A 25406-nucleotide genomic window follows, 5' to 3' on the forward strand; every position below is an offset into this window, starting at 1 on the left:
GGGTTATGTAATGGAAGGAACCTGGATTCTGGAATAAATGTGAGCAATGAGGTTTTCCAAAGGCCTGTGATATTAGAAACTTTATAGAAGAGAGAAGTAAAATTCTTTAGCATTTAAGTCACTATATCTTATAATCTATTACTTCAAATAAGCTTTAACATAATTAATACACTATTTTCACCCAGAGTGGGAATCACAGATGTTTCCATTACCAGTATAATGCATGAGACATATTAGATTCTCGATAATTTTAAAATGGAAAAAATATACATAATTTCAGCAGCAAGAGATTTTATTTTATTTTTAAAACAGATTTTATTTATTTATTTGAGAGAGAGAGAGTGCACACAAGCAGGGGGAGTGGGCAGGCAGAAGGAGAGGGAGAAGCATGCTCCCCATTGAGCAAGGAGCCCAATGCGGGACTCAATCCCAGGACCCTGGGATCATGACCTGAGCCGAAGGCAGACGCTTCACCGACTGAGCCACCCAGGCGCCCCAGCAAGAGATTTTAGATAGCGAGAATGCTGTGAGTCATCAGATCCAGTCTTCCCCTGTTGGTCGCTTTGATACCGTATTCTGGATATATATGCCATCCAAAATCTCAGCCTCTTACTCTTAAGTTGCATTTTTATTCTCCCGTACTTGGCTTTAATTTATTCTGTAGATATTAAGCACTGGATTCCTAGGCATGGTTTCAGAAGTGGTTCTGCTTTTCACTTTAACTTATAAATATACCTATAGAAAGTATAACTTATAAATAATTAAGTTAACTTCTAAACCCCTGCTGTACTGGACAATGTTTAGATCACCAATACCAATTTTCATTGTAAAAAATCTGCTTTTGCAATAATAAGCTTCTCTACACCTTTCCTGAGCCCACAGATTCAAGGAACAGTACATAAATGGAGAGTCAACAGTCTAGATAACAGCTGTGTGTGCAAGCTTGCATTCTATTTGCCACTCACAAAAATGCCTCCAAAAGTCCCATTTATTCTCAAATCAAAAGACACGTTCATGGCCTCTTCCTCCATTTAGCCTTCTCAGTATTTTCTTTTGTGCCATTTAAAAACATATTTATGCTTCATTAAGCAGTTTGAGCCTTTTACTTTGAAAATTAATCTGATCATATTGCTTGTGAGACTTTTTCCCCTAAATTTCAAAAGCAGACACCTTCTGTGCTATTCATTTTGCTAATCATTTTAAAAGATTTCTATCATAATAGAAATATAATACACAAGCAGTAAACTTTTATTATTTGATGCCATTGTCTTTACTTTCCAATTACAATCTATGTTCTGCTGAAATCTCTCAGTAGAGTTTTTAAAAATCCCTCTGAAATATAGCAAAATCCTCTTATATTCTTATCCCCCACAAATTCAATGAGTTAATATTGGTAAGTATTGCCTTCACGCTTAGTGTTCAAACACTGAAAATAAGATAGAGGCCCTTATTTTCAGGGACTTTCAAAAATTACTAGGAGCAGAAGCATCTGAGAGGCAGGGGAACAGAAATGGAGAGGGGCAATAAATTTGCCATTTCATGGAATAGATGTTAACCTGAAATGAAACAAAATGGAAGTGTCTATTACCTGGATAGGCAGAACACAAGATAATACAGATCCTAGATGCAGAGACGAACTTCATCTATGGTAGGCATTAAAGACAAGGTGAAAATTTGAGGAATGCACGAATTAAGGAACTGTACGGATACAACTTGAACTGGAAATACATGGGCCACACTGGTCATGTGTTATGTGATATTGGAATAATTGTAAGTTTACTTCATAAAGCCAATGGCAAAGGTAAATGCAATGTTTTAGGTAATGAAATCTATCAGGAGCATTTAGGATGAACTAGACAGAAGAACAGAATCTGCAAATCTCATTAGGAGCTATAGAATAATCCAAGCATAAGAAAATACAGATCTGCTTTTGGGTTATGCTACTAGGAATTAAGATGAGAGCATATCTGAATAGTATTCTTCAAAAAAAAATAGGAATTGCAGAGTAATTAGTAAGAGAAGATAACTAAGAGGGAAGAAACAAAAACAGCAGAATCTGACAAAATTTGTAACATGAGAATTCCTGATTTGGGCAATGATGATGCCAATTCTTCACATACTAAGTAAGGATGAATAAAGTAGAATATTCTATGGTAACTGTCTAATATGCAGGTAAATGTGGTACTAGAATCCAGTTACAATATAGCAACTAGTGGTGTCAATATAGAAGTCATCAGAATACAAATAAAAAGCTTAAGCGTTCAGAACAGAAGACTCTTCTGAGTTAATTACTAGAGGAACAAATATCCAGAAGATAGTAAATAACACCCATAACCAGGGGCATCTCAGTGGGGGTAAGGCCTCTATGGAAAAGGAAATGAGCAAATTTCCTTTTTGCTCATTTGGAAACCCAAATGGATAACTGATATTAGAAAGAGCAAGAAACAGGGCGCCTGGGTGGCTCAGTCAGTTAAGGGTCTGCCTTCAGCTCAGGTCATGATCTCAGGGTCCTGGGATGGAGCCCCACATCGGGCTCCCTGCTCAGTGGGGAGTCTGCTTCTCCCTCTGCTCCCCACTCGTGCTCTCTCTCTCACACTCTCTCAAACAAATAAATAAAATCTTTAAAAAAAAAAGAAAGAGCAAGAAACCATACCACTTTATATTCATTAGATGGGCCACATAATTCCAAGTGTTGACATAGATGTAATGAAATGGGCATACTTGTGTACTGCACGTATATCCCAATGATCAAGTAATACCATTTCTATATAAATATTCCCAAGGAATAATCTCATAGGCTCATAAGATGACGTGTTTAAGAAATTCTTTGTTTTTAAAAAATTGAGGTATAATTTCTACATAGTAAAGTGCAGATCTTAACTATAGAGCTCAGTGAATTTTTTATATGTATATACCCATGTAACCACCACCTAGATGAAAATATAAAACATTTTAATTGTCCCAGAAAGTTCCCTTGCAGCTCTTCCCAATCACTGACTCTCAGAGATAACCACCACTCTGATCATAGACCACTAATCATTTATCACCATAGTTTTTCTTATCCTTGAACTTTACATAAGTTGAGCTATATATATAGCATGTATTCATCTGCATACGTGGCTTTTCTGTTCAATAATTTTTTTGAGATTCATCCAAGTTCTTTTGTGTGTCAGTAGCTCTTTTTCATTGCTGTGTATTATCATATTGTAAGAAAATAACACAACATTCATCCATTCTCCCGTTGATTGGACACTTGGGGTGTTTCATGTTTTTGGCAATTATGCTAATGCTGATATGAACATTCTGTACATTTCTTTTAGTGGACATATATATTTATTTCTCTTAAGTAAATGCCTAGGAGTGGCATTTCTGGGATACAGGATAGCTGTACATTTAGCATCAGTAGGTACTGCCTGCTTCCCAAAGTGGTTGAAAGTATTTACATTCCTACCGTCAATGTATGTAAATTCCAGGTGCTCCAAATACTCATTAACACTTGATATTGTAAGTCTTTCTAATTGTGTCCATTCTTTTGTGTGTATGTATCTGTGCAGGGTTGTCCCATCGTGGTTTAATTTTCATTTCCTGGATAAGTAGTGATGTACAGCACCTTTTCATATACATAATGACCATTTATTTGGATACCTCTTTTTACAAGTACCTGTTCAGGGCCACCTGGGTGGCTCAGTCATTGGGCATCTGCCTTCAGCTTGGGTCATGGTCCCAGGGTTCTGGGATCGAGCCCCGCATCGGGCTCCCTGCTCAGCGGGAAGCCTGCTTCTCCTTCTCCCACTCCTTCTGCTTGTGTTCCCTCTTTCACTATCTCTCTCTGTCAAATAAATAAAATCTTAAAAAAAAATAAAAAATAATATAAAAAAAGTACCTGTTCACGTCTCTTACCCATTTCTTTTACTACTGGGTTGTCTGACTTTCTCTTTTTGATTTCTAAGAGTTCTTTATATATTCTGAATAGAAGTCATTTATCAAATCTATGTATTGCAATGATCTTCTCCCAGTCTGTGGCTTCCTATTCACTTTCTTAATATCTTTTGAAGAAGTGTAATTCTTCATTCTAATACAGTTCCACTTACTATCAAATGAGATGGGAAGTGTTCTCTCTCTCTTTTTGTCTCCAAAATAATTTGAATAATATTGGTATTATTTCTTCTTTATTTTTTTTAAAGATTCTATTTGTTTGAGAGAGAGACACAGCGAGAGAGGGAACACAGCAGAGGGAGTGGGAGAGGGAGAAGCAGGCTTCCCGCTGAGCCGGGAGCCCGATGCAGGGCTCAATCCCAGGACCCTGGGATCATGATCTGAGCCCAGGCAGACTCTTAACGACTGACTGAGCCATCCAGGTGGCCATTATTTCTTAAATAACAGGAAGAATTCAGCAATGAAGCCATGTGGGCTGGGAGCTTGTTTGTAGAAAAATTTTATTTTGAAGATTTTATTTAATTATGAGAGAGAGAGAGCGCGAGTGCACATGCAGGGGGAGGGGCAGAGGCAGAGTGAGAAAGAGAATCTCAAACAGACTGCACTGAGTGTGGAGCCTGACGTGGGGCTTGATCCCTTGACCGTGTGGTCAGGACCCAAATGGAAACCAAGAGTCAGACACTTAACTGACTGAGCCACCCAGGTGCCCCTGCAGAAAGATTTTAAATTATAAAATAATATTTTCTTTTTCTTTTCTCTTTTTTAAAGATTTTATTTATTTATTTATTTGAGAGAGAGTGAGAATGAGAGAGCACAAGCAGGGGGAGTGGCAGAGGGAGAGGGAGAAGCAGGCTCCTCGCTGAACAGGGAGCCTGATGAGGGACTCCATCCCAGGACCCTGGGATCATGACCTGAGCCGAAGGCAGACGCTTAATGACTAAGCTACCCAGGCGCCCCTAAGATTTTTTTCTTTCTTCTTGTGGTATTTCTTGTAATTTGTGTTGTTTTAGGACTGTGTCCATTTAATCTCAATTACCAAATTTACTGGCATACAGCTGGTAATAATATCTTTTTAATATCCTTTTAATATCTGTAGGATTTGTAACGTTTCTTTTTTCATGCATGGCATTAATAATCTATGTTTTCTCTTTCTTTTTCTTGATTAGTCTTGTTAGAGATTTATCAACTGTATTAATCTTTTCAAAGAACCAACTTTTGGCCTTGTTAGTTTTCATTATTTTATGTCTTGAGTGGCAAACTTAGATCAGTAATTTTTAAACTTTCCAATTTTCTGGTACGTATGTATAAAGCAATACATTTCTATCTGAGTAGTGCTTCAGTTTCATCCCACAAGTTCTGATGTGACATATTTTCATTATCGTTCTGCTCAAAACATTTTCTAATTCCATTGTGGTTTCTTCTTTGACTTATGGGATATTTGCATGTGTGTTGCTTACTTTCCAAACATTTGGATATTTTCTGGTTGTCTTTCTGTTCAGTTTTAATTATTTCAACAGTAATTAGAGAACATTTAACATACAATTTCAATCCTTTGAAATCTGTTGCAATTAGCCTTATACCCTAAAATCAGGTCTATTTTGCTCAGTGTGCCATGTGCATTTAAAAAAAATGTATATGCTACAGTTGTGGGATATAGTGACCTATGGTATGTCAATTAGGTCACATTGGTTTATCATGTTCAAATCTTTTTTTAAGACTTATTTATTTATTTTAGAGAGAGAGAGAGAGAGAGCATGTGTGGGAGGGGGAAGGGCAGAGGGAGAGAGAGAGAGAGAGAGAATCTCAAGCAGACTCCGGACTGAGTGCAGAGCCCAACGTGGGACTCAATCCCACAACCCTGAGACCATGACCTGAGCCAAAATCAAAACTTGGGACACTCAACTGAGCCACCTAGGTGCCCCTCAAATCTGTATCTTTAAAGATTCTTTTGTCTGTAAAGACAATAATCAGTTATAGAGATAGGTATGTTAAAATCTTCAACTATGATTATGCATTTTGTCTATCTCTCCTTTTAGCATTGTCAATGTTTACTTTATATACTTTGAAGCTATGTTATTAAGTGCATAAAAATTTTTAATATATTCCTGTTGAACTGAAGTTCTATCAATTTCAGAGAAAGGGTACATTGTGGAAGATATGCCAGACATTAAAACAATGATAGAGGAATATTATGAAACAACCACATGCCAAAAATTTGATAACATAGATAAAATGTATAAACTCAAAGAAATCAATACAAGAAGAAATTGAAAATCTGAATATATCCGTATCTATTAAAGATACCGAATTTGAAATTAAAGGTAATCCCACAAGGAAAACTTCAGACCCATTATGAGTTCACTGGTATATTTTACCATATATTTAAATAAAATTTATAAAGTTTTAAGCAATCTTACATAAAAATCACAAAACAGAGGAGTGAACATTAAAAAATCCTAGCAAATATAGCAATTTTACACAAGCTCCTTCAGAAAATAGAGCAGGCATGATATTTCCCAGCTCATTTTATGAGGCTAGCATTAACATGATACTAAAATCAAAGATATTATAAGCAAAATATCCCCCAAAACTAAAGACTAATACCTCATTTAAACACAGAGACAAAAACCCTTACCAAATATTAGCAAACTGATTCAAGAAATACATAAAAAAGATAATAATCATGATCAAGTAAGGTTTATCCCCAGTAAGGCAAAGTCAGTTTAACATCTGAATATCTGTGAAATTCACCATATCAGCAGAATAAAATGTTCATCACAATAAATGCAAAAAAGCATCTGGAAAATCTAATATCCATTCATGTTAAAGACTTTCATCAAACTAGCAATAGAAAGAAACTGCCACAAATTAATAAAGGACATCTAAGGAAAACCACAGCTAATATACTCAGTGCTGAAAGACTGAAAGCTTTTGCCCTCAAGATAAAAATAAAAATAAAGGGCATGCAGACTATAAAGGAAATGATAAAAAGACATGGTAATTTATGCAAAAAAATTTTTAAGGACTTTACAAAAATACTCACTAGAATTAATACGTGAATTTAGCAAGGTTTCAGAATACAGGATCAATGTACAAGAATCAATTGTAAGAGTTCCACCTCTAGTATGGAGAAGCTCCTTAAAAAAATCCTTATACAGACAGTAACCATATTCTCTAGAAAAACAAAACAAAACAAAACATGTACTGGTAGAGTGAACAAAAGCAGGCAGGTTTTGAAGAGTTAGAAGTTAGAACAAGTCTGAACAGAGATCTAAGTTGCTACCCACCATAGGTGAGATAGCGTCTCCAGTTTGAGTCTAACCTACTTAACTGCCTACTATGACAAAAACATGGGAGAATATAACAGAAAATGGTGTTACTAAAACATAACTCTGATAATATTTGGGATAACAATCCAAAATTACTCAATATAAGATGACCCAGAAAAATGTTCCTTTGGTCACTATCCAGTCTCTTCAGTAGTTTTTCCCCCCCCCAATTTTTATTTAAATTCCAGTTAGTTAACATATAGTGTAATATTGGTTTCAGGAGCAGAATTTAGTGATAAATCACTTACCTACAACACCCAGTGCTCATCATAACAAGTGCCCTCCTTGATACCCTTCACCCATTTACCCATCCCCCACACACCTCCCTCCATCAACCCTCAGTTTGTTCTCTATTGTTGAAAGTCTCTTATGATTTGCTCACTCTCTTTTTTCCCCCCTTTCCATATGTTCATCTGTTTTGTGTCTTAAATTCCACATATGAGTGAAATCATACGGCATTTGTCTTTCTTTCAGTAGTTTTGAAAGTGTATTTTTCATAGTTAACAGTTTATATCTGTTAGATAGGTTGGTCTAATAGAAACAATTCAATCATATTAAACTCCGCTATGTTTATATATGGTGTGAGGTATGTATGGGTCAAGGGCATTTTTCTTCCAGTACTGATATCCATTTGTTCCAGCACAATTTGTTCAAAAACAAAATTCCTTTCCCCCACTGAATTCTATCTGTACCTTTGTCAAAACTCAGTTGTCCATATATGTGTGGGTCTATTTTTGGACTCTCTTCTGTTCCATTTATATATCTGTTTGTCCTTATATCAAAACTACACTATCTGGATTGTTGTAGCTTTACAGTAAATCTTAACACTTTTTCTCCTTTTTCAAGACTATGTTGGCTATTCTAGAGCCTTTTCATATCCATAAAAACTTTAAAATCTCTTTGTCAGTTTTTATCCCCTAAAATTACAAATAATTGATTGAACAAGTAGAACACAATTCAGTAAAGCATTAGATTTCAACAACATACAACCAGCTTGATTTATACACTACAGAACACAACACCCATCAACAGCTGATTATACATTTTCTTCAGAGACACATGGAATATTCCCCTAGATAGACCATACAGAGAAATCACACAGTGTATTCTCAGACTACAACAGAATTAAATTAGACAACGTAAATAGACAAATTCCTTGAAAAATACAACTTACTATGTCTGACAAAAGATGAAAGAGAAAATCTGAATAACCCTATGTCTATGACAGAAATTGAATTTGTTATTAAAACTTTCCCATCAAGAAAATTCCAGGCCCAGATGGTTTCACTGGTGAATTCCATGAAACAGTAAAAGAAGAAATAACAATCTTACACAAACTATTTCAGAAAACAGAAAAGGGAGCACTTCACAACTCATTTATATGGCCAGCAGAATCCTAATACCAAAACCTGACAAAGACATTGCAGAAAAAGAAAACTACAACCAGTATCACTCATAAAAATTGCAAATACTTTCAAACAAAATATCAGTAAATATAATCCAACAATATATAATAAGGGTTATATATCATAATCAACTAGTATTTTATCTCAGAAATACAAGGTTAATTTAACATTTGAAAATCAACACATAAACTCATATATTAACAAAATAAAAGCAACAACTCATATGATTACTCTAATAAGATGAAGAAAAAGGACTTGACAAAATTCAACACATAACCATGATTTAAAAAAAAAAACCTCTTCAACAAGCTAGGATTAAAAAAGAACTTCTATAACCTGATAAAGGGCAGCTTCAAAAAATATCATACATAATGCTATGCATTTTTTTATCCCTAATATCAGGAACAAGGCAAGCATGCCCACACTCACCACTTCTATTCAACATCACACTGAAGGTGTTAGTGAAGTAAGAAAAGGAAAAGAAATAAAAAGCATGAAATTGGAAAGGAAAAAGTGTCTTTAAAGTGATAATGATTACTTACATGAAAAATCTCAAAGAACCTACAAGAAAACTAATAGGTGGATGTACGAATGCCTCAGGATACAAAGTCAATGTACAAAAATCAATCACGAGCAATTTATACTAGCAATGAATAATCTGAAATAAATTTTAAAAAACAATGTCATTTACAATACTGTCAAAGAGCGTCAAATATTTAGGGATAAATTTAATGAAGGATGCAGAAGACTTCTACACTGAAGCTGAAAGAAATCAAACATCTAAATAAATACAGAAAACATGCCATGCTCGTGGATTAGAAGGCCCAATATTGTGAAGATATCAATTCTCCTGACATTGATCTATAGAGTGAACTCAACTCCAAACAAAACCCCAGCAGGCTTTTTCAAAAAAAGTGCAAACTGCTTGTAAATTTTATATAGAAATGCAAATGACCTAGAAGAGCCAAAGTAATTTTAAAAAAAGGCAAAGTTGGAGAACTTATCCTACCTGATTTCAAGACTCATTACAGAAGCTACAGTAATAAAGAAAATGTCGGTTTGCCAAAAGGACAGTATATTAACTATATTTTCCGTATTTTTTAAAGTTTTTAATTTTAATTCCAGTATAGTTAACATACAGTGTTATATTCATTTCAGGGGTAGGATATAGTGATTCCACAATTCTATACGTTATTCAGCGCTCATCATGATAAGTGTGCTCTTAACTCCCGTCACTATTTCACTCATCTCCCCACCTCCCTTCTGGCAACCATTAGTTTGTTCTCTATAGCTAAAAGTCTGTTTCTTGTTTTGTCTCTCTCTTTTTTCCATTTGTTCATTTGTTTCTTAAATTCCACACATGAGTAAAATCATGAGGTATCTTTCTCTGACTGACATACTTCCCTTAGCATAATATTCTCCAGTTCCATCCATGTTGTTGCCAATGGCAAGGTTTTGGTTTTTTTATGGCTGAATAATATGCCATTTTACATATATCACATCTTCCTTATCTTATTTTCTGTATTGTTGACGCTCAGATCATCTGGTGCCTTCCTCATCCTGGAGAGACTGCCTCTCTCAGTACTAGTTATTTCCTAGAGATGGCAGATGAGTTCCCCGTAAGCACACCTTTCATATGCCAACCAACCAACCCAGAACCCACGTCCTCTCCTCCTTTGTTAAGGTCGAGCGATATCCTTCTGCTCTGATCACCTCAGTGCCAGGTACCAGGTAACTAGAGACAGTCCCTAAACCCCTGGAGCCCCACTGAAATTACTCAAAACTAGCCAATCCTAAACCTCCCCAGCCTGCTTACTCTATTTCACCCATTCCTCCCCATGAAAATGACAATAAAGGCTCTTATCCATGCTTTTCCCTAAAACTTTGGCCTCCTGACTGACCCTGGTGCTTCCTGGTGTGGCCTTGCATGGTATGGCATGTCTCCTCCTCTTGGGGACTGTGTATTACAAACTATCTTTTTATTTTATTTTATTTGTTTTTTTAAAAGATTTTATTTATTTGACAGAGAGAGAGACAGCTAGAGAGGGAACACAAGCAGGGGGAGAGTGGGAGAGGGAGAAGCAGGCTCCCCGCAGAGCAGGGAGCCCAACGCGGGGTTTGATCCCAGGACCCTGGGATCATGACCTGAGCTGAAGGCAGACACTTAATGACTGAGCCACCCAGGTGCCCCACAAATTATCTTTTTAATGGCAGTCATCTCTGGATCTGTTGGTCTCAGCATGCCTGAATAATATTAAAACCAACATTTTATTTTTTTATTATGTTAATGTTAGGCACCGTACAGTACATCATTAGTTTCTGATGTAGTGTTCCATGATTCACTGTTTGCATATAACACCCAGTGCTCCATGCAATACGTGCCCTCCTTAAAACCTAAGAAACAGAAAAACCTTAAAACAGAAAGACATATAGAGCAACTGAGCAAAATAAAGAGTCCAGAAACAGGTTCACATATATAAAGTCAATTGGTTGGGGCGCCTGGGTGGCTCAGTTATTAAGCGTCTGCGTTCGGCTCAGGTCATGATCCGAGGGTCCTGGGATCTACCTAGCATCAGGCTCCCCCTGGCTCAGTGGGGAGTCTGCTTCTCCCTCTCCCTCTCCCTCTGCCTCTGCCCCTGCTTGTGCTCATGCTCTCGTGCTGTCTCTGATAAATAAATAAAATCTTTAAAAAAAAAAGCTTAAAAAAATAAAGTCAATTGATTTTGATAAACACAACTAGGAAATGCAATGGGGAAAAAAGTCTCTTCAGCAAATAGTTCTGGAACAAGTAGATATTGTACTGATAAAAATGAAGATCAGTTCTTACATCAAACATATAAAATGGATTGTAGGTCTAAACTGAGAAAGCTAAAATGCTAAAACTTTTGGTACAAAGTATGGGAAACTCTTTGTGACCTTGTGGCAGGCAAAGATTTCTTAAACAGATCACAGAAAGCACCAGAAAGTTTTAAAAGATGGTAAGTTAGACTCCAACAAAATCAAAATGTTTGCTCTCTGATAGGCACCAGTAAGAAGAAAAAAGTGAAAGCCACAAACTGGAACAGAATATTGGCAATGTATATATCTGGCATATATCCAGCAAATATAAACAACTCTGAAAACTCATTAAGAAAACAAACAACCCAATTTAAAAAACGGGAAAGATATCTGAATAGACGCTTCAAACAAAAATGTACAAATGGTCACGATCCAGCAATTGCACTACTGGGTATTTACCACAAAGATACAAATGTAGGGATCCGAAGGGGTACGTGCACCCCGATGTTTATAGCAGCAATGTCCACAATAGCCAAACTGTGGAAAGAGCCAAGATGTGCATCGACAGATGAATGGATAAAGAAGATGTGGTATATATATACACAATGGAATTTTATGCAGCCATCAAAAGGAATGAATTCTTGCCATTTGCAATGACATGGATGGAACTGGAGGGTGTTATGCTGAGTGAAATAAGTCAATCAGAGAAAGACATGTATCATATGACCTCACTGATATGAGGAATTCTTAATGTCAGGAAACAAACTGAGGGTTGCTGGAGTGGTGGGGGGGTGGGAGGGATGGGGTGGCTGGGTGATAGACATTGGGGAGGGTATGTGCTATGGCGAGTGCTGTGAATTGTGCAAGACTGTTGAATCACACTCTGAAACAAATAATGCAATATATGTTAAGAAAAAAAAAGAAGAAGACAGCAGGAGGGGAAGAATGAAGGGGGGGAAATCAGAGGGGAAGACCAACCATAAGAGACGATGGACTCTGAGAAACAAACTAAGGGTTCTAGAGGGGAGGGGGGTGGGGGGATGGGTTAGCCTGGTGATGGGTATTAAAGAGGGCATGTTCTGCATGGAGCACTGGGTGTTATGCACAAACAATGAATCATGGAACACTACATCCAAAACTAATGATGTAATGTATGGTGATTAACATAACAATAAAAAGATTAAAAAAATGTACAAATGGTCAATAAGCACACAAAACGATACTGATCATTACTCGTCAAAGGAGTGCAACTTAAAATCATAGTGAGATACCATTACACATCTACTATAATAGCAAAAATTAAAGAAATGATGGTAACAGGTGTTGGCAAGGATGCAGAGTGACAGAAATTCTCGTGTATTGCTGCTGGAAGTGTAAAATCACACAGCCACTTTGGAAGATAGTTTGGCAATTTCTTAGGCAAGTATACACTTACTTATACAATCAGATGACCCACCAACTCCACTCCTAGGTAGTTACCCAAGGGAAATGTAAACATATGGTCACACAAAGACATGCCAGAATGTTCACTACAGCTGTACTCATAATAACCAAATAACAACCACCTGTCATCAACAGGTATTTGGATAAACAAATTGCAATCTATTCATATCATAGAATAGTCTTCAGCATTTAAAAGGAATAAACTAGCAATATACTCAGTAACATGGATGAAGCACAGAATCATGATACTGAACAAATGAAGCCACACCCAAAAGGGTGTAGATAGTAGGATTCCACTCATATGAAACCCTAATAAAGACAAATCTAATCTATGGTGACAGAAAGCCTGTCCGTAGTTTGCCCGGGGCCGAAGTGGTGGTGCCCACGGACTACAAGGGGCATGGAGACTCATTTTTGTGAGACAGAATGTTCCCCATACCATGATTGGGGTGGTGATTACACCAGTGTGGGCTTTCATCAAACGGGGCACTTCAAATGGATACATTTTACTGTATGTAAATTATACTTGAACACAGTTGATTTATTTAAAAGACAAAAATGCTAAGTGACAGTGATCCCAAGGTCAGAAGATGGGAAGCATGGCAGCAGGGGAGATGGAAAGGAGTGAGGAATCTGAAGAGAGAAGAGGAGGTGAGGCTGGTCGTAGATGAGTTTACTGGTTATCTTAGAGTTAAGAAGAAAATGAGGAAGAAAGCGAGAAGGTCCTCAGAAGAACAGGAGTGGGGCAACCCACTGGTTTTCAAAGAAGGCAAACCCATTAAAACCTGACTGTATATATTTTAAGAATCTCTGACCCTGGGGGTGGGGCTTAAGGAATGAAGGATAAAAATGTCATGGTAGGAGAAAACATCCAAAGAAGCAAGATCTATAGGGAGGAAGCCTGGCATGTGATTCTGAGTGTAGGAATTGCCGTAATTCTCCCAAAGGAAAGCCAGGCAAAAAAGACAGTTGATCACACTAAGGGAAACAGAGGGAGAGAACAGTCTGGTACCTAAGAGGCCAATGTTATCTCTTCTCAAGCAGTTTCCAAAGTTGAGATCCTCCAAGAAGGTAGCAATAAATAGCATTTTAAAGGCATAGGCTTCTTAGGAAATGAAAAGTGTTTTCATGCCCCCCATCTGCCTAGGTTGCACTCACTCACCTGAACAGCTTTGATGTGGGGTTTTTCTCTCCAAAATCCATGGCTCCTCTCCTTGTTCCAACTTGAAGATGACCTCTGGTTTGGGAACTTCATACCCTGTTAATAGGACATGATAGTATTGGGTCCAGCTAATTGCTTTCCACTTTTTTTTTTTTAAAGTAACCACATTTCATTGGGAAAAGAGTAATAATCACAGAGGTTAACGGACTGAAGGATCTCAGGCCAATCAAGGACGCCACCAGCACACACTTGAGATGGCTCAGAGTACTCAGCAGCTGAGAATGGAAATACTCTCATAGAGGCTCTGTGTTTGTTTCCTAGGGTGGCTGTAACAAAGTACCAAAACCTCTGTGGCTCAAAACAGCAAAAAGTCATTGTCTCATGCTTCTGGAGCCTCAAGTCCGAAATCAAAGTGTTAGTAGGGCCATGCTCTCTCTGGCAGATATTAAGGGAGAATCCTTCCTTGAGTCTTCTAGCTTGTTTGCTGGCAATCTTTGATTTTTTTTTAAAGACTTTATTTATTTGACAGAGAGAGAGACAGCCAGAGAGAGAACACAAGCAGGCGGAGCAGGAGAGGGAGAAGCAGGCTTCCTGCAGAGCAGGGAGCCCAATGCGGGGCTTGATCCCAGGACTGCGGGATCATGACCTGAGCCGAAGGCAGATGCTTAACCATCTGAGCTACCCAGGCGCCCCTCTTTGATGTTTCTTTAGCTTGTAAATGCATCACTCCAATCACATGGTCATCTTCTCCCTATGTGTCTTCACATCATCTTCCCTTTATATGTGTCTATTTCTTTTCTTTCTTAAAAAGATTTTATTTATTTATTTACTTGAGAGAGAGAGAGAGAGAGCACAAGCTGGGGAGAGAGGGAAAGGGAGAGAAGGCTCCCCGCTGACCAGGGAGCCCGAGGCAGGACTCGATCCCAGGACCCTGGGATTATGACCTGAGCCGAAGGCAGACACTTAACTGACTGAGCCACCCAGGCACCCCATATATGTGTCTATTTCTATGCCCCAATTTCCCTTTTTTTATAAGGACACCAGTCATATTAGATTAGGGCCCACTCCAATGAACTCATTTTAACTTGATTACCTCTATAAAGACACTATGTCCAAATAAGGTCACATTCTGGGATACTGGGGGTTCAGATTCCCATGTATTTTTTTTCAGGGGGACACACAATTCAACCCATTAAAAAATCTGCCCTCTGACACCCCCCCCACCAAATTCATGTCCTTCCCGTGTGCAAAATATACTAACCCCATCCCAATAGCCCCAAAAGTCTTAATCATTCCAGCATCAAGTCTTAAATTCAAAATCTATCTAAACATCAACTCAAAGTCTTCAATCTTATCATCTAAATCACCCAAATTGGTTATGGGTGTAATGTGAGTATGAGTCATCTCAGGGCAGCTTCTCTCCACACAAACCTGTGAAAGCAGACAAGTCATCAGCTTCCAAAATGCAATGGTAGGACAGGCACAGGACATACATTCCCACTCTAAAGGGAGAGACTGGAATGAAAAAAGGGATCACAGATCCCAAGAAGGTCCAAAAACTAGCAAGACAAAGCCCACTAGATTTTAAGGCTTGAGAGTAATTCTTTTTTTTTTTTTTAAGATTTTATTTATTTGTCAGAGAGAGAGAGAGCACACAAGCAGGGGGAATGGCAGGCAGAGGGAGAAGCAGGCTCCCCTCGAGTAGGGAGCCTGATGTGGGACTCGATCCCTGGACTCTGGGATCATGACCTGAGCCGAAGGCAATGGCTCAACCTACTGAGCCACCCAGGAGTCCTGAGAGTAATTCTTATTGGCTCAATGTTCTGTCCTCCAAGCCTACCCAGGGCGGTGGCCCCACCCTGTTGGCCCAGGGCAGGAGTGGCACCATTCACTACTACCTCTACCGGTCCAATAGCAAAATATTTGCTTCCTGTTCCCGTGCTCCCTATGCTCTGCTGTTCTCTTAGTTCCAAAGGGAGGAACGCTTCCGCCAGGAGACACAGTAGTGATTCTACTGAACTGGAAGTTAAGTCTGTCACGTGGACATTTTGGGCTCCTCATGTCTCTGAATCAAAAGGCAAAGAAGGGAGTTACTGTGCTGGCTGGGGTGACTGATGCTGACTAGTCAGGGGAAATTGGACTGCTACCCCACAATGGAAATAAGGAAGAGAGTGTCTGGAACACATGTAATCCCTTAGGGCATTTCTTAGTACTGCTGTGCCCTGTGATGAAAGTCAGTAGCAACTATAACAATCCAATTCAGGCAGGACTACTAATGGCCCAGAGCCTTTAAGAATGAAGTTTGCGGCGGGGGTGGGGGGGGGGGGGGCCGGGGTGGCTCAGTCAGTTAAGCATCTGCCATCAGCTCAGGTGATGATCCCGGGGTCCTGGGATTGAGCCCCGCATCGGGCTCCCTGCTCAGCGGGGAGCCTGCTTCTCCCTCTCCCTCTGTTCCGCCCACCTCTCGCGCATGCGCACGTGCGCGTGCATGCACACACACGCTCTCTCTCTCTCTCTCTCTCTCTCTCAAATAAATAAATAAAATCTTTAAAAAAAAAGAATGATGTTTTGGGTCACCCCACCAGGTAAAGAACCACAATCTGTTGTGTTCGCTTGGGCAAAGAGAACAAGGAATGGTTCTGCAGTCTACTGGCCTGTCCTGCAGATTTCGAATTTAGGATTACAACATCACCTCACTCGAATTTCCAGCCTGCAGGCCTGCCCTTTAAATTTCAGACTTGTCAGTCCCTGCAATCAGGCGAGCCAGTTCCTTAAAATAAATCTCTTCCCTGGACTCTGTGTATATGTATTCATTCTCTCTGTCTCTCTGTCTTTCTCTAGGTAGGTGTGTATGTGTGTGTTTATAGTGTGTGTGTGTACTCTGTATATGTATATACCCATATCTTATTGGTTCCATTTCTCTGGAGAACCATAACACAGATTTTGAAAGTGGCACTAGAGGAACAGAATACTAAGAATGAGTTTTCTGAACAGGTTATGGGGTTTCTAGAATTGGTTCCCTACTCTGATTAGATCTGAAGGCACTAATGACTCTAGAGCACACTGAGAGTCCATGGGGTGATGTGGCAAAAGAGATATGCAAAATATCACCACTGGATACTCCTAATCAAATGCTTGTGAGAGGCATGGTTCTGGGTGACCTTGTATTTGACACCTTAGAAATTTTTGTCAAACTTACAATATAATAAGATTGCTGGGTTGCTCCTAATTGTGCTGGACAAAGTGGAGCGGGGGGAAGGATGAACTCAGGGATTTGATTTCCCAGCTCAAGCACTGCATAAACGACCTGAAAACTTCTATGTCTGTCTTGAAAGAAACCCCTAACCTCTGTAGCTACAGAGCTGATATTGCTGGAAATCAAACCCAGAGTCTCATCCTGGGAGTGGCCACATTACAACACAAATTGAATTCCCAACCTTACAGGGTGTCTGCTATCAAGGTAAGGGAATTGACTGAAAAGGAATGGGATCCAGAAATTTGGAATGGACATATATGAGGACACTGAACTTCTAAGGTCTGAAGAGTCTTCTTTCCGAGTAGAAGCAGCCCTTCTACCCTCGTCTGAGAAGACTAACCCTACTTTGCCTGAGGACCCCACAATGACCTCCCCTGAGGTACTTGCCTTGCAAAGTACTGCTGATTTCTCTCATGACATACCCCCACTACCCTTATTTGCCTCTAGACCTAGAACTAGACTCAAGTCTCATCAGGGCCCAAAGTGGGAGGTATAGTGTAATCCATGAGGAGGTGCAAGAGATCTGCATTATTTGTCCAACTTATACAGACAGAAAGCTGGGAAACCCAGGTGCAAATAGATGAATTTAAGAGTGTGGGATAATGGAAAGGACATAAAGTTGGATCCATCAGGCCAAATGTGTTGGTATGTGCACACTACGCAGATTCTGAATTCAATGTTGCCGCTTGGGGGGTTAGAAAGGGCTCAAACATTTTGTTTGGTTGGCTGAAACATGGATCAAAGCGTGGCTTATATAAAATGCAACTGAAATGGAGAAGTGCTATATACTACAGAGAAAGGCATCCAAGGGCTTGGGGAGACTGGCATGTTAGAGTGGATTTAGCATATAAGACATGCTCTCCCACGCTGTCCAGAGGACACTCTTGTCACCATGACTGGGACATGCAAATTTGTGAGGGGGGTGGTATTCTTGAAGAGCTCTGTGACTGCTCTTCTCTGTAGGACACAAATCGGGAAACCCCAATGCCATGGGAGCAGCTGGATCCTGGGGTGACAGGGGCCAAATGGGGACAGTGAATTGCTAAATGCAAGGTAGACACGGTTACTATAATGGACAGCAGGGTCAAACCAGTGATCAGAATAGTCTGACCTGCAGAGACCCATGGTGTTGGCCAGTTGATCATGGTGTCTCTAGAAAAGAAACAGATGAGCTGTCTATTAAATTCTTAATTGATCTGCATTAAGAGAAGAGTTCTAGGTCAAGTGAAGAGAAGTCTAACATGAAACACAGAGTCTCAGCTCCTCAATCATTTTTCAGACTTGAGCCAGTTTACAGACCCGGAACCCTTTGAATGAAGGGGAGCCCGGGTCCCTTGAGGAAGGACCCCACCACACTGTCAAAATGTATACTGCTAATCTTTCTCTTCCCTAAAGGGATTTATAGCCCTTTGTCAGGGAGGGAAAGGAGATAATGAGGCTTTTCCAAGATTACTGGAGACCAGTTCTGAACCGACACGAATTCCAGGAGACCCAAGATGTCACCGTGGCCCACCAGACAGCACAGGGGCTAATGAGAGTGAAGTAATCAACTGAGTTTTCAGCTTAGCTCCATCTCACAGGGGGCCCAGCAGGCCCCCCAATCCATCCTGTGGTTATTTCCCAGGTTCAGGAATGCAGAATTAGAATACAGATACTCAGCAACTGGCAGAATACCCACACTGGTTCCCTGACCTGTGGAGTGAGGACTATTATGGTGAGAAGGGCCAAGTGGAAGCCACTAGAACTGCCTCTACTAGGAAAACAGTAAGCCAAAAGAAATACTGCATTCCTGTAGGAATTGCAGAGATCAATGCCACCACCAAGAACCTGAAGGATGCAGGGGTAGTGAGTCCCACCACATTCCCATTCGACTCGCCTCTCTGGCCTGTGCAGAGGACAAAGAGATCTTGGCCTCAGAACCATCCTTGGAATCATTCATCCCCCTTCCAGAAGGCTAATGCATGTGCACAGCTGAACAGACACACTACAGCCTTCCCTCATTGTTTCCTGTCTCTGTCCTCTTTGGTCGAAGCTAGCAGCATTTCCACTGACATGGCTGATGGGATCCACAGGTCATACTTCTGATCCCTTTAGCAACTGGCCGTCCACACCTTTGGCGCTCTTGCCGGAGTCCATCTCAGTTTTCACACTATGGACAGGCTGAGCATTTTCCAAATCTTCAAGTTCTGCTTCTTCTCTTACTAACAATTCCTCTCCAATGTCTCTCTTTCCTCCTACATTTTACTGTAAGCAGCAAGGAGAGCACAGGCCATGCCTCTAATGCTTTTGCTTAGAAATTTCCCCAGCTAACTATCCAAGTTTATCACTTACGCTTTCTGCTTTTCACCCAACAAAACACAGTTCAATCAAGTTCTCTGCTACTTGGTAACAAGGATCTCCTTTCCTCCAGTTTCCAGTAACACACTCCTCACTCTGAGACCTCACCCAAAGCCCCCTTAACGTCCATATTTCTACCAGTGAATCTCTTCAAGGCAATCTAGGCTTTCTCTATCAAGCACCTAAAACCTTTCCAGCCTCTACTCATTGTCCAATTCCAAAGCCGCTTCCATATTACAAAAATCTGTCTTAGTTTCCTAGGGCTGCTATAACAAAGTACCACAAGCTGGGCAGCTCAAAACAACAGACATTCACTGAGTCACAGTTCTGGAAGCTAGAAGTCCGATATCAAGGTGTCAGTAGGGCCATGCTCCTTTTGAAGGAGAACCTTCAAAACGGGAAGGAACTCGTCCATGCTTCTCTCTGACCTCCTGGTGGCCTCGGGCATGTGTCGCCTTATAGATGCACCACTCCAGTGATGTGGCCATCTTCTTTTCCTTATGTATCTTCACACTGTCTTTCCTGTATTTGTGTGTCTGTCTCTGTGTCTAGATTTCCCTTAAGTACACCGGTCATACTGGATTCAGACCCACCCCAAAGACCCCGTTTAAGCTTGATTACTTCTGTAAAGACCCCAGTTCCAAAAAAGAGCATATCCCGAGGTGCTTAGTCCTAACTGAGGTTAGGACTTCAACATAGTTTACTTGGAGGACACAGTTTTACCCATAACATGCTCCTCGTAGTTTCTCCAAAGGGCTGGGCTTACCCACTGAGAGCAGGTGGCTGTAGTTCTCCAGCATCACATCCTGGTACAGGCGTCTCTGAGCAGGGTCCAAGTGCTGCCACTCCTCCCTGCTAAAGTCCACAGTCACATCCTCGAATGACACGGAGACCTGTAACAACACAGTCCCATTCAACGCGGCAGGGTCAGCAGCGGGGGGTAGGGAGAGGATCAGTAAGAAATTGTTTTTAATGATTTTTTCACCAGAATATGCTATACAGTATGCCTATTAAATACCTAGTTATACGTAATGTTGTGTAGATAAAAATATCTAACTGTAAACCTTTGCTATTCGTTGTATACAACATTAAGTCAGTCTTTCATTTTTTTTTAAAGATTTTATTTATTTATTCATGAGAGGCAGAGGCAGAGGGAGAAGCAGCCTCCCTGCAGAGCAGGAAGCTCGACTCAGGGGCTGGATCCCAGGACCCTGGGATCATGACCTGAGCGGAAGGCAGATGCTTAACTGACTGAGCCACCCAGGCGCCTGCAGTCTTTCATTTTTAACATGTCTTAATAATTTTGTACAGCATTTGACCTTGATCCTATTTTGTTCATTTGGGGGGGGGTGTTCTTTATTGTTGTTCATTTTAATGGGAAGTCTGTGTTCTCTAACTTTTATTTTTTATTTTGTTTTTATTTTACAGCCATTTTTTGTGCTCCAGTGAAAGAGAAAAAGAAAGTGCTCGCATTACAAATGCCACCGTCCCATCCACATATGCCAGTTGCTGCAAACCAAACCACATGTGTCCGCTGGGCCTCCGGGCATGCAGTTTGCTTCCACTGCAGGAATGGGGAGGGGGCAGGCCAAGCCTGGGCTCTGGGGGTTCTGCTTGGGGGGGAACTTCTTATCCTGGGGGGATCCACCTGTAAGGGAGTCAGGGGACAGCTAGGGGTAGCTTTGCTCAGTGCGCCCTTTGGGTGCTGTTGGGAACACCCTACTCAATGCTGGATGCTGCAGCGCTCCAAGGAGGAAGGCCCCCTTCCCCCACCATAGGCTCCCCAGTCTGCCCCCCCCCCCAGTGCTAACCCTGTAGGCGGGTCCCAGGGGGTTAGAGGACACCATGCAGGGGGAGGGGGTTGGTGGGACCGGCTCACCCCTGCTGAGAGCAGCAGTTGGCCTCCCTGGAGGGGAGGCAGGGTGGGGGGGCCCAGGGCCCCAGGTTGAGTTGTAGCAGTTGTGTGGGTGGTGGTCATGGGCAGGCTTGCCCAGCTCTGAGTATTCAGGCCTTAGGCAGTTTGGGGGGTCATAGACCTGGCACAGCAGCCCATACACTGTCATGCCTTGCTGCCAGGCCCCCTTGTTGCTGCCCATCTGCAGGCTGACGTTGAGCATGTCACAGTGCTCCATGCCCAGCCCAGGCTTAAAGATCTGTTGCTTGGTCCCAGGTACAGTCAGGCCAGCCTGGCTGGCTCCCTTGTTGGTGCCTATCTGCAGGCTGATGGTGGCCTGGTCCAGGGGCTGGTCCTTGCCCAGCTTGGGGTCACAGAGGTGGCATGGGGTGCCATAGGCCGTCGTGCCCTGCTGGCTAGCAAATCTGTTGGTGCCCATCTGTAGCCCAATGATATTCTGCCCTTCTCTTAGCTTCTCTGGCTCAAATTTCTGTTCCTGCTTCTCTGCATACTTCACCCCTACATTCACCTTATTCCCTTTCGTCTTCGCCAGGGCTGGGAGGGTGGACTGCACCTGGGTGTGGTTGGTTTTCTCAAACAGGTCGTTGGCCTCAAAAATGTCATGGGACTTTACCCCATACTTGGTGATGGCCTTGATGCAGTTGCCAATATTTTCTAGCTGGTGCCAATTTTGGGTTGACTCACCGACTTGCTTCATGGGGCCTGGCTGGAACTTACTGATGAACTTGCAAAGAATGATGCCATCTTTGAGGCCACCCATGAAATTGTGGCCGATGCAGTGCCCTGTCACCCCCTCGATCCATTCTCGGAGATCCTGCTCCTGCTCGTGGTCACACTTTTGGGCCAGCTTGTTCTCAACCTCAACAGACAACCCATAGGCAGGGCCCTGGTTGAAGTGAGCAGAAGATATGCTGGCTGGTGGTGGGCAGCAGTGGCAGTGGCACTGAGGACCGAGGCAGCAGCTAAGGCTCCATCTGCCTGTGTTCTAGAACTTCTAGAAGGAAGCATGCGTACTTTTTTTTTTAACTTTACATAGTTCCCTCTACTCTTGCTCTAATTAATTCTTCACAAATATGACCATTTTCTCTTCATGCCTTTTTATTGCTCATTTCTAATTTAATTCTGTAGTGGTGAGAAAATATACTCTGTATGATTTCAACATATGGTCTATCCAGAAGAATGTTTCATATGTCCCTGGAAAAGAATGTATATTCAGCTGTTGATGGCTGTAGTAGTCTATAATATATAAATCAAGTTGGCTGAGTGTTGTTGATATTTTCTATCACCATAGAAAATGTCTTCTACTTGTTCAACCAATTATTTGTCAACTTTCTGGTAAAAACTGGCAAGAAATGTTAAAGTGGATATGGCTATGCAAAGGATCTAGAATAGCCAAAGCAAGGAACAGTGTTGAGGATTTATACGTAATGATAAGTCTTACTATAAAGCTATGATACTTCAGATACTTCAGTGTGGTATTGATGTAAGTACAGATAGATATATCAGTGGAGCAGAATAGAGAGTCTGGAAACAGAACCACACACATATGGACAACTGTTTTTTGACCAATGTACCAAAGTAATTCAATGGGGAAAAGAAAAGTCTTTTCAAAAAATTGTGCTGGAACAATGGATATAAGTTTTGGAGGAAAAAACAAACCTTGACCCATACCTTATACCACATACAAAAATTAACAATAATCAAGTTCCAGTATGACTGAATTAATTTTATCAGACCAACTTTCACAGAGATAACAACTACACTCTGAACAAAATATTTAAAAAAAAACTATCTGGAGATACTGAAGAGTAACAAAAATCAGGTATTTACTGGAAGAGAACTGACAATTAGAAGAAGGGATGGCACTGGATAGGTTTACCAAGTTTACAGCCTTTAGCTTGTAAAAAGACCTAGTCACTGCCATGCAGGGTAACTGCAATTCCACTAGAAAAACTTCAGTCTTAACTGAACTTGAAGAATCAAAGGAGTTTTGCAGTCATCATGACCACCAGAAAGAAAAAGGAGAATTCACACAGAAAAAGGTGCCTGAGATCTATGTGTTAACTCTTCCTAATCTCTGGTTGAGTAAATAAATTAGCTAAATTTGAGTTACCACACACCATAGAGGAGACAGTTGCCAATATGAGTCCAGCCAAATTAAGTGCTTGCTAAACCAAATGAAAAAAAAATCAGCGATCTTCAGGGGAACTAAACAGAACTCAAAATGTCTATAATATATGATTCACAACAACCAAGATACAGTTGAAAATAATCAACATAGAAAGAAACAGAAAGGTTATCGAGAGAAATAAAAGAAGTTCAAGAGGAAATGCAATCAGAGACTGACCCTGAACTGATTTAAATGCCGGAATTAGCAGTAAAGGATTTTAAACCAGCTATCTATAAGTATGCTCAAGAACATAAAGAAAAATATGTTCACAGTGAAAGAACAATAGGATAGTTCAACTGAGGAGAACTATAAAAATAACCAACTAGATTACTATGAACAATTATATGCGAACAAACTGGATGACCCAGAAGAAATGGATAAATTCCTAGAAACACACAACCTACCAAGACTGAATCATGAAAAAATAGAAAATCTAAACAAACTGAATACTAATAAGGAGACCGAATCAGTAATCAAAAACCTCCCAACAAAGAAGAGTCCAGAATCAAACAGCTTCACTAAGAATTCCACCAAACATTCAAAGAAGAATACCAATCCTTCTCAAACTCTTCCAAAAAACAGAAAAGAAGGGAACACTTTGAAATACATCTAACAAGGTCAAAATTACCCTGATACCAAAACCAGACAAGGACACACCACAAGACAAGAAAATTACAGCTAAATATCCCTGATGAATACAGATGTAAAAATCCTCAACAGAATATTACCAAAATGAAGTCCACAATACATTAAAAGAATCCTACAAATTGATCAAATGGGATTCCAGTGCTATAAGGATGGTTCAACATCTGTAAATCAATGTGACACACCACATTAACAAAATAAAGGATAAAAATCATATTATCATCTCAATAGATGCAGAAAAAGCATTTAACAAAGTTCAACACCCATTTATGATAAAAACTCTCAGCAAAGAAGGCATAGAGAAATGGTATCTCAACACAATAAAAACCATATATGACAAGCACACAGCTAACATCATAATCAACAGTGGAAAGCAGAAAGCTTTTCTAAGATCAGAAACAAGACAAAGATGCCCACTCTTGCCACTTTTATTCAAGAGTATTGGAAGTCCTAGCCAGAGCAATTAGGCAAGAAAAAGAAATAAAAGGCATCCAAATCGAAAAGGAAGATGGAAAACTGTCACTATTTGCAGATGACATCATATTATATATAGAAATCCCTAAAGACTCCACCAAAAAATCTGTTAGAACTAAAAAATGAATTCAATAAAGTCGCAGGACACAAAAATCAATATACAAAAATCTGTTGTTTCTATACACTAATAATGAATTACCAGAAAAAGAAATTAAGAAAACAATCCCATTTATAACTGCATTAAGAAAAACACCTATGTTAAAAAAAAAAAGAAAAAGAAAAATACCTAGGAATAAATTACCCAAGGAGGTAAAAGAACTATACATTGAAAATTATAACACATTGATGAAAGAAACTAAATAAGACAAGTAAATAGAAAGATATTCTGTGCTCATGGATAGGAAGAATCAATATTGTTAAGATATTACCAAATTACCAAATATTACATTACCAAAAGCAATCTATGGATTCACTGCAATCCCTGTCAAAATTCCAATGGCATTTTTCAGAGAAGTAGAACAAACCTAAAATACTTATGGAACCACAAAAGACCCT

At 40.2% G+C, this 25406-nt stretch overlaps 1 protein-coding gene and 1 pseudogene across 3 annotated transcripts in view; both read right to left on the reverse strand.

Moving 5' to 3' along the window:
• ZNF81 (zinc finger protein 81) overlaps window positions 1–25406 on the reverse strand; it is a 129928-nt gene that overhangs the window by 35917 nt on the left and 68605 nt on the right. For all 3 annotated transcript variants that reach the window (XR_012381013.1, XR_012381012.1, XM_025857940.2), the window contains exons 4-5: window positions 20414–20540; window positions 14055–14150 (exon numbers count right to left, since the gene is read on the reverse strand). Coding sequence is in view for 1 of the 3 variants with exons in the window: in XM_025857940.2 (XP_025713725.2) it covers window positions 14055–14150; window positions 20414–20540 (223 nt within the window). In the remaining 2 variants the exon portion in view is untranslated. The remainder of the gene's footprint in view (window positions 1–14054; window positions 14151–20413; window positions 20541–25406) is intronic.
• Window positions 21318–22466, reverse strand: LOC112812698 (calponin-1 pseudogene; annotated as a pseudogene).

The sequence above is a fragment of the Callorhinus ursinus genome, unplaced genomic scaffold (genome assembly GCF_003265705.2).
Source record: "Callorhinus ursinus isolate GAN/ISIS: 27379988/994484 unplaced genomic scaffold, GSC_fseal_2.0 scaffold16, whole genome shotgun sequence".
Taxonomy (NCBI): Eukaryota; Metazoa; Chordata; class Mammalia; order Carnivora; family Otariidae; genus Callorhinus; species Callorhinus ursinus.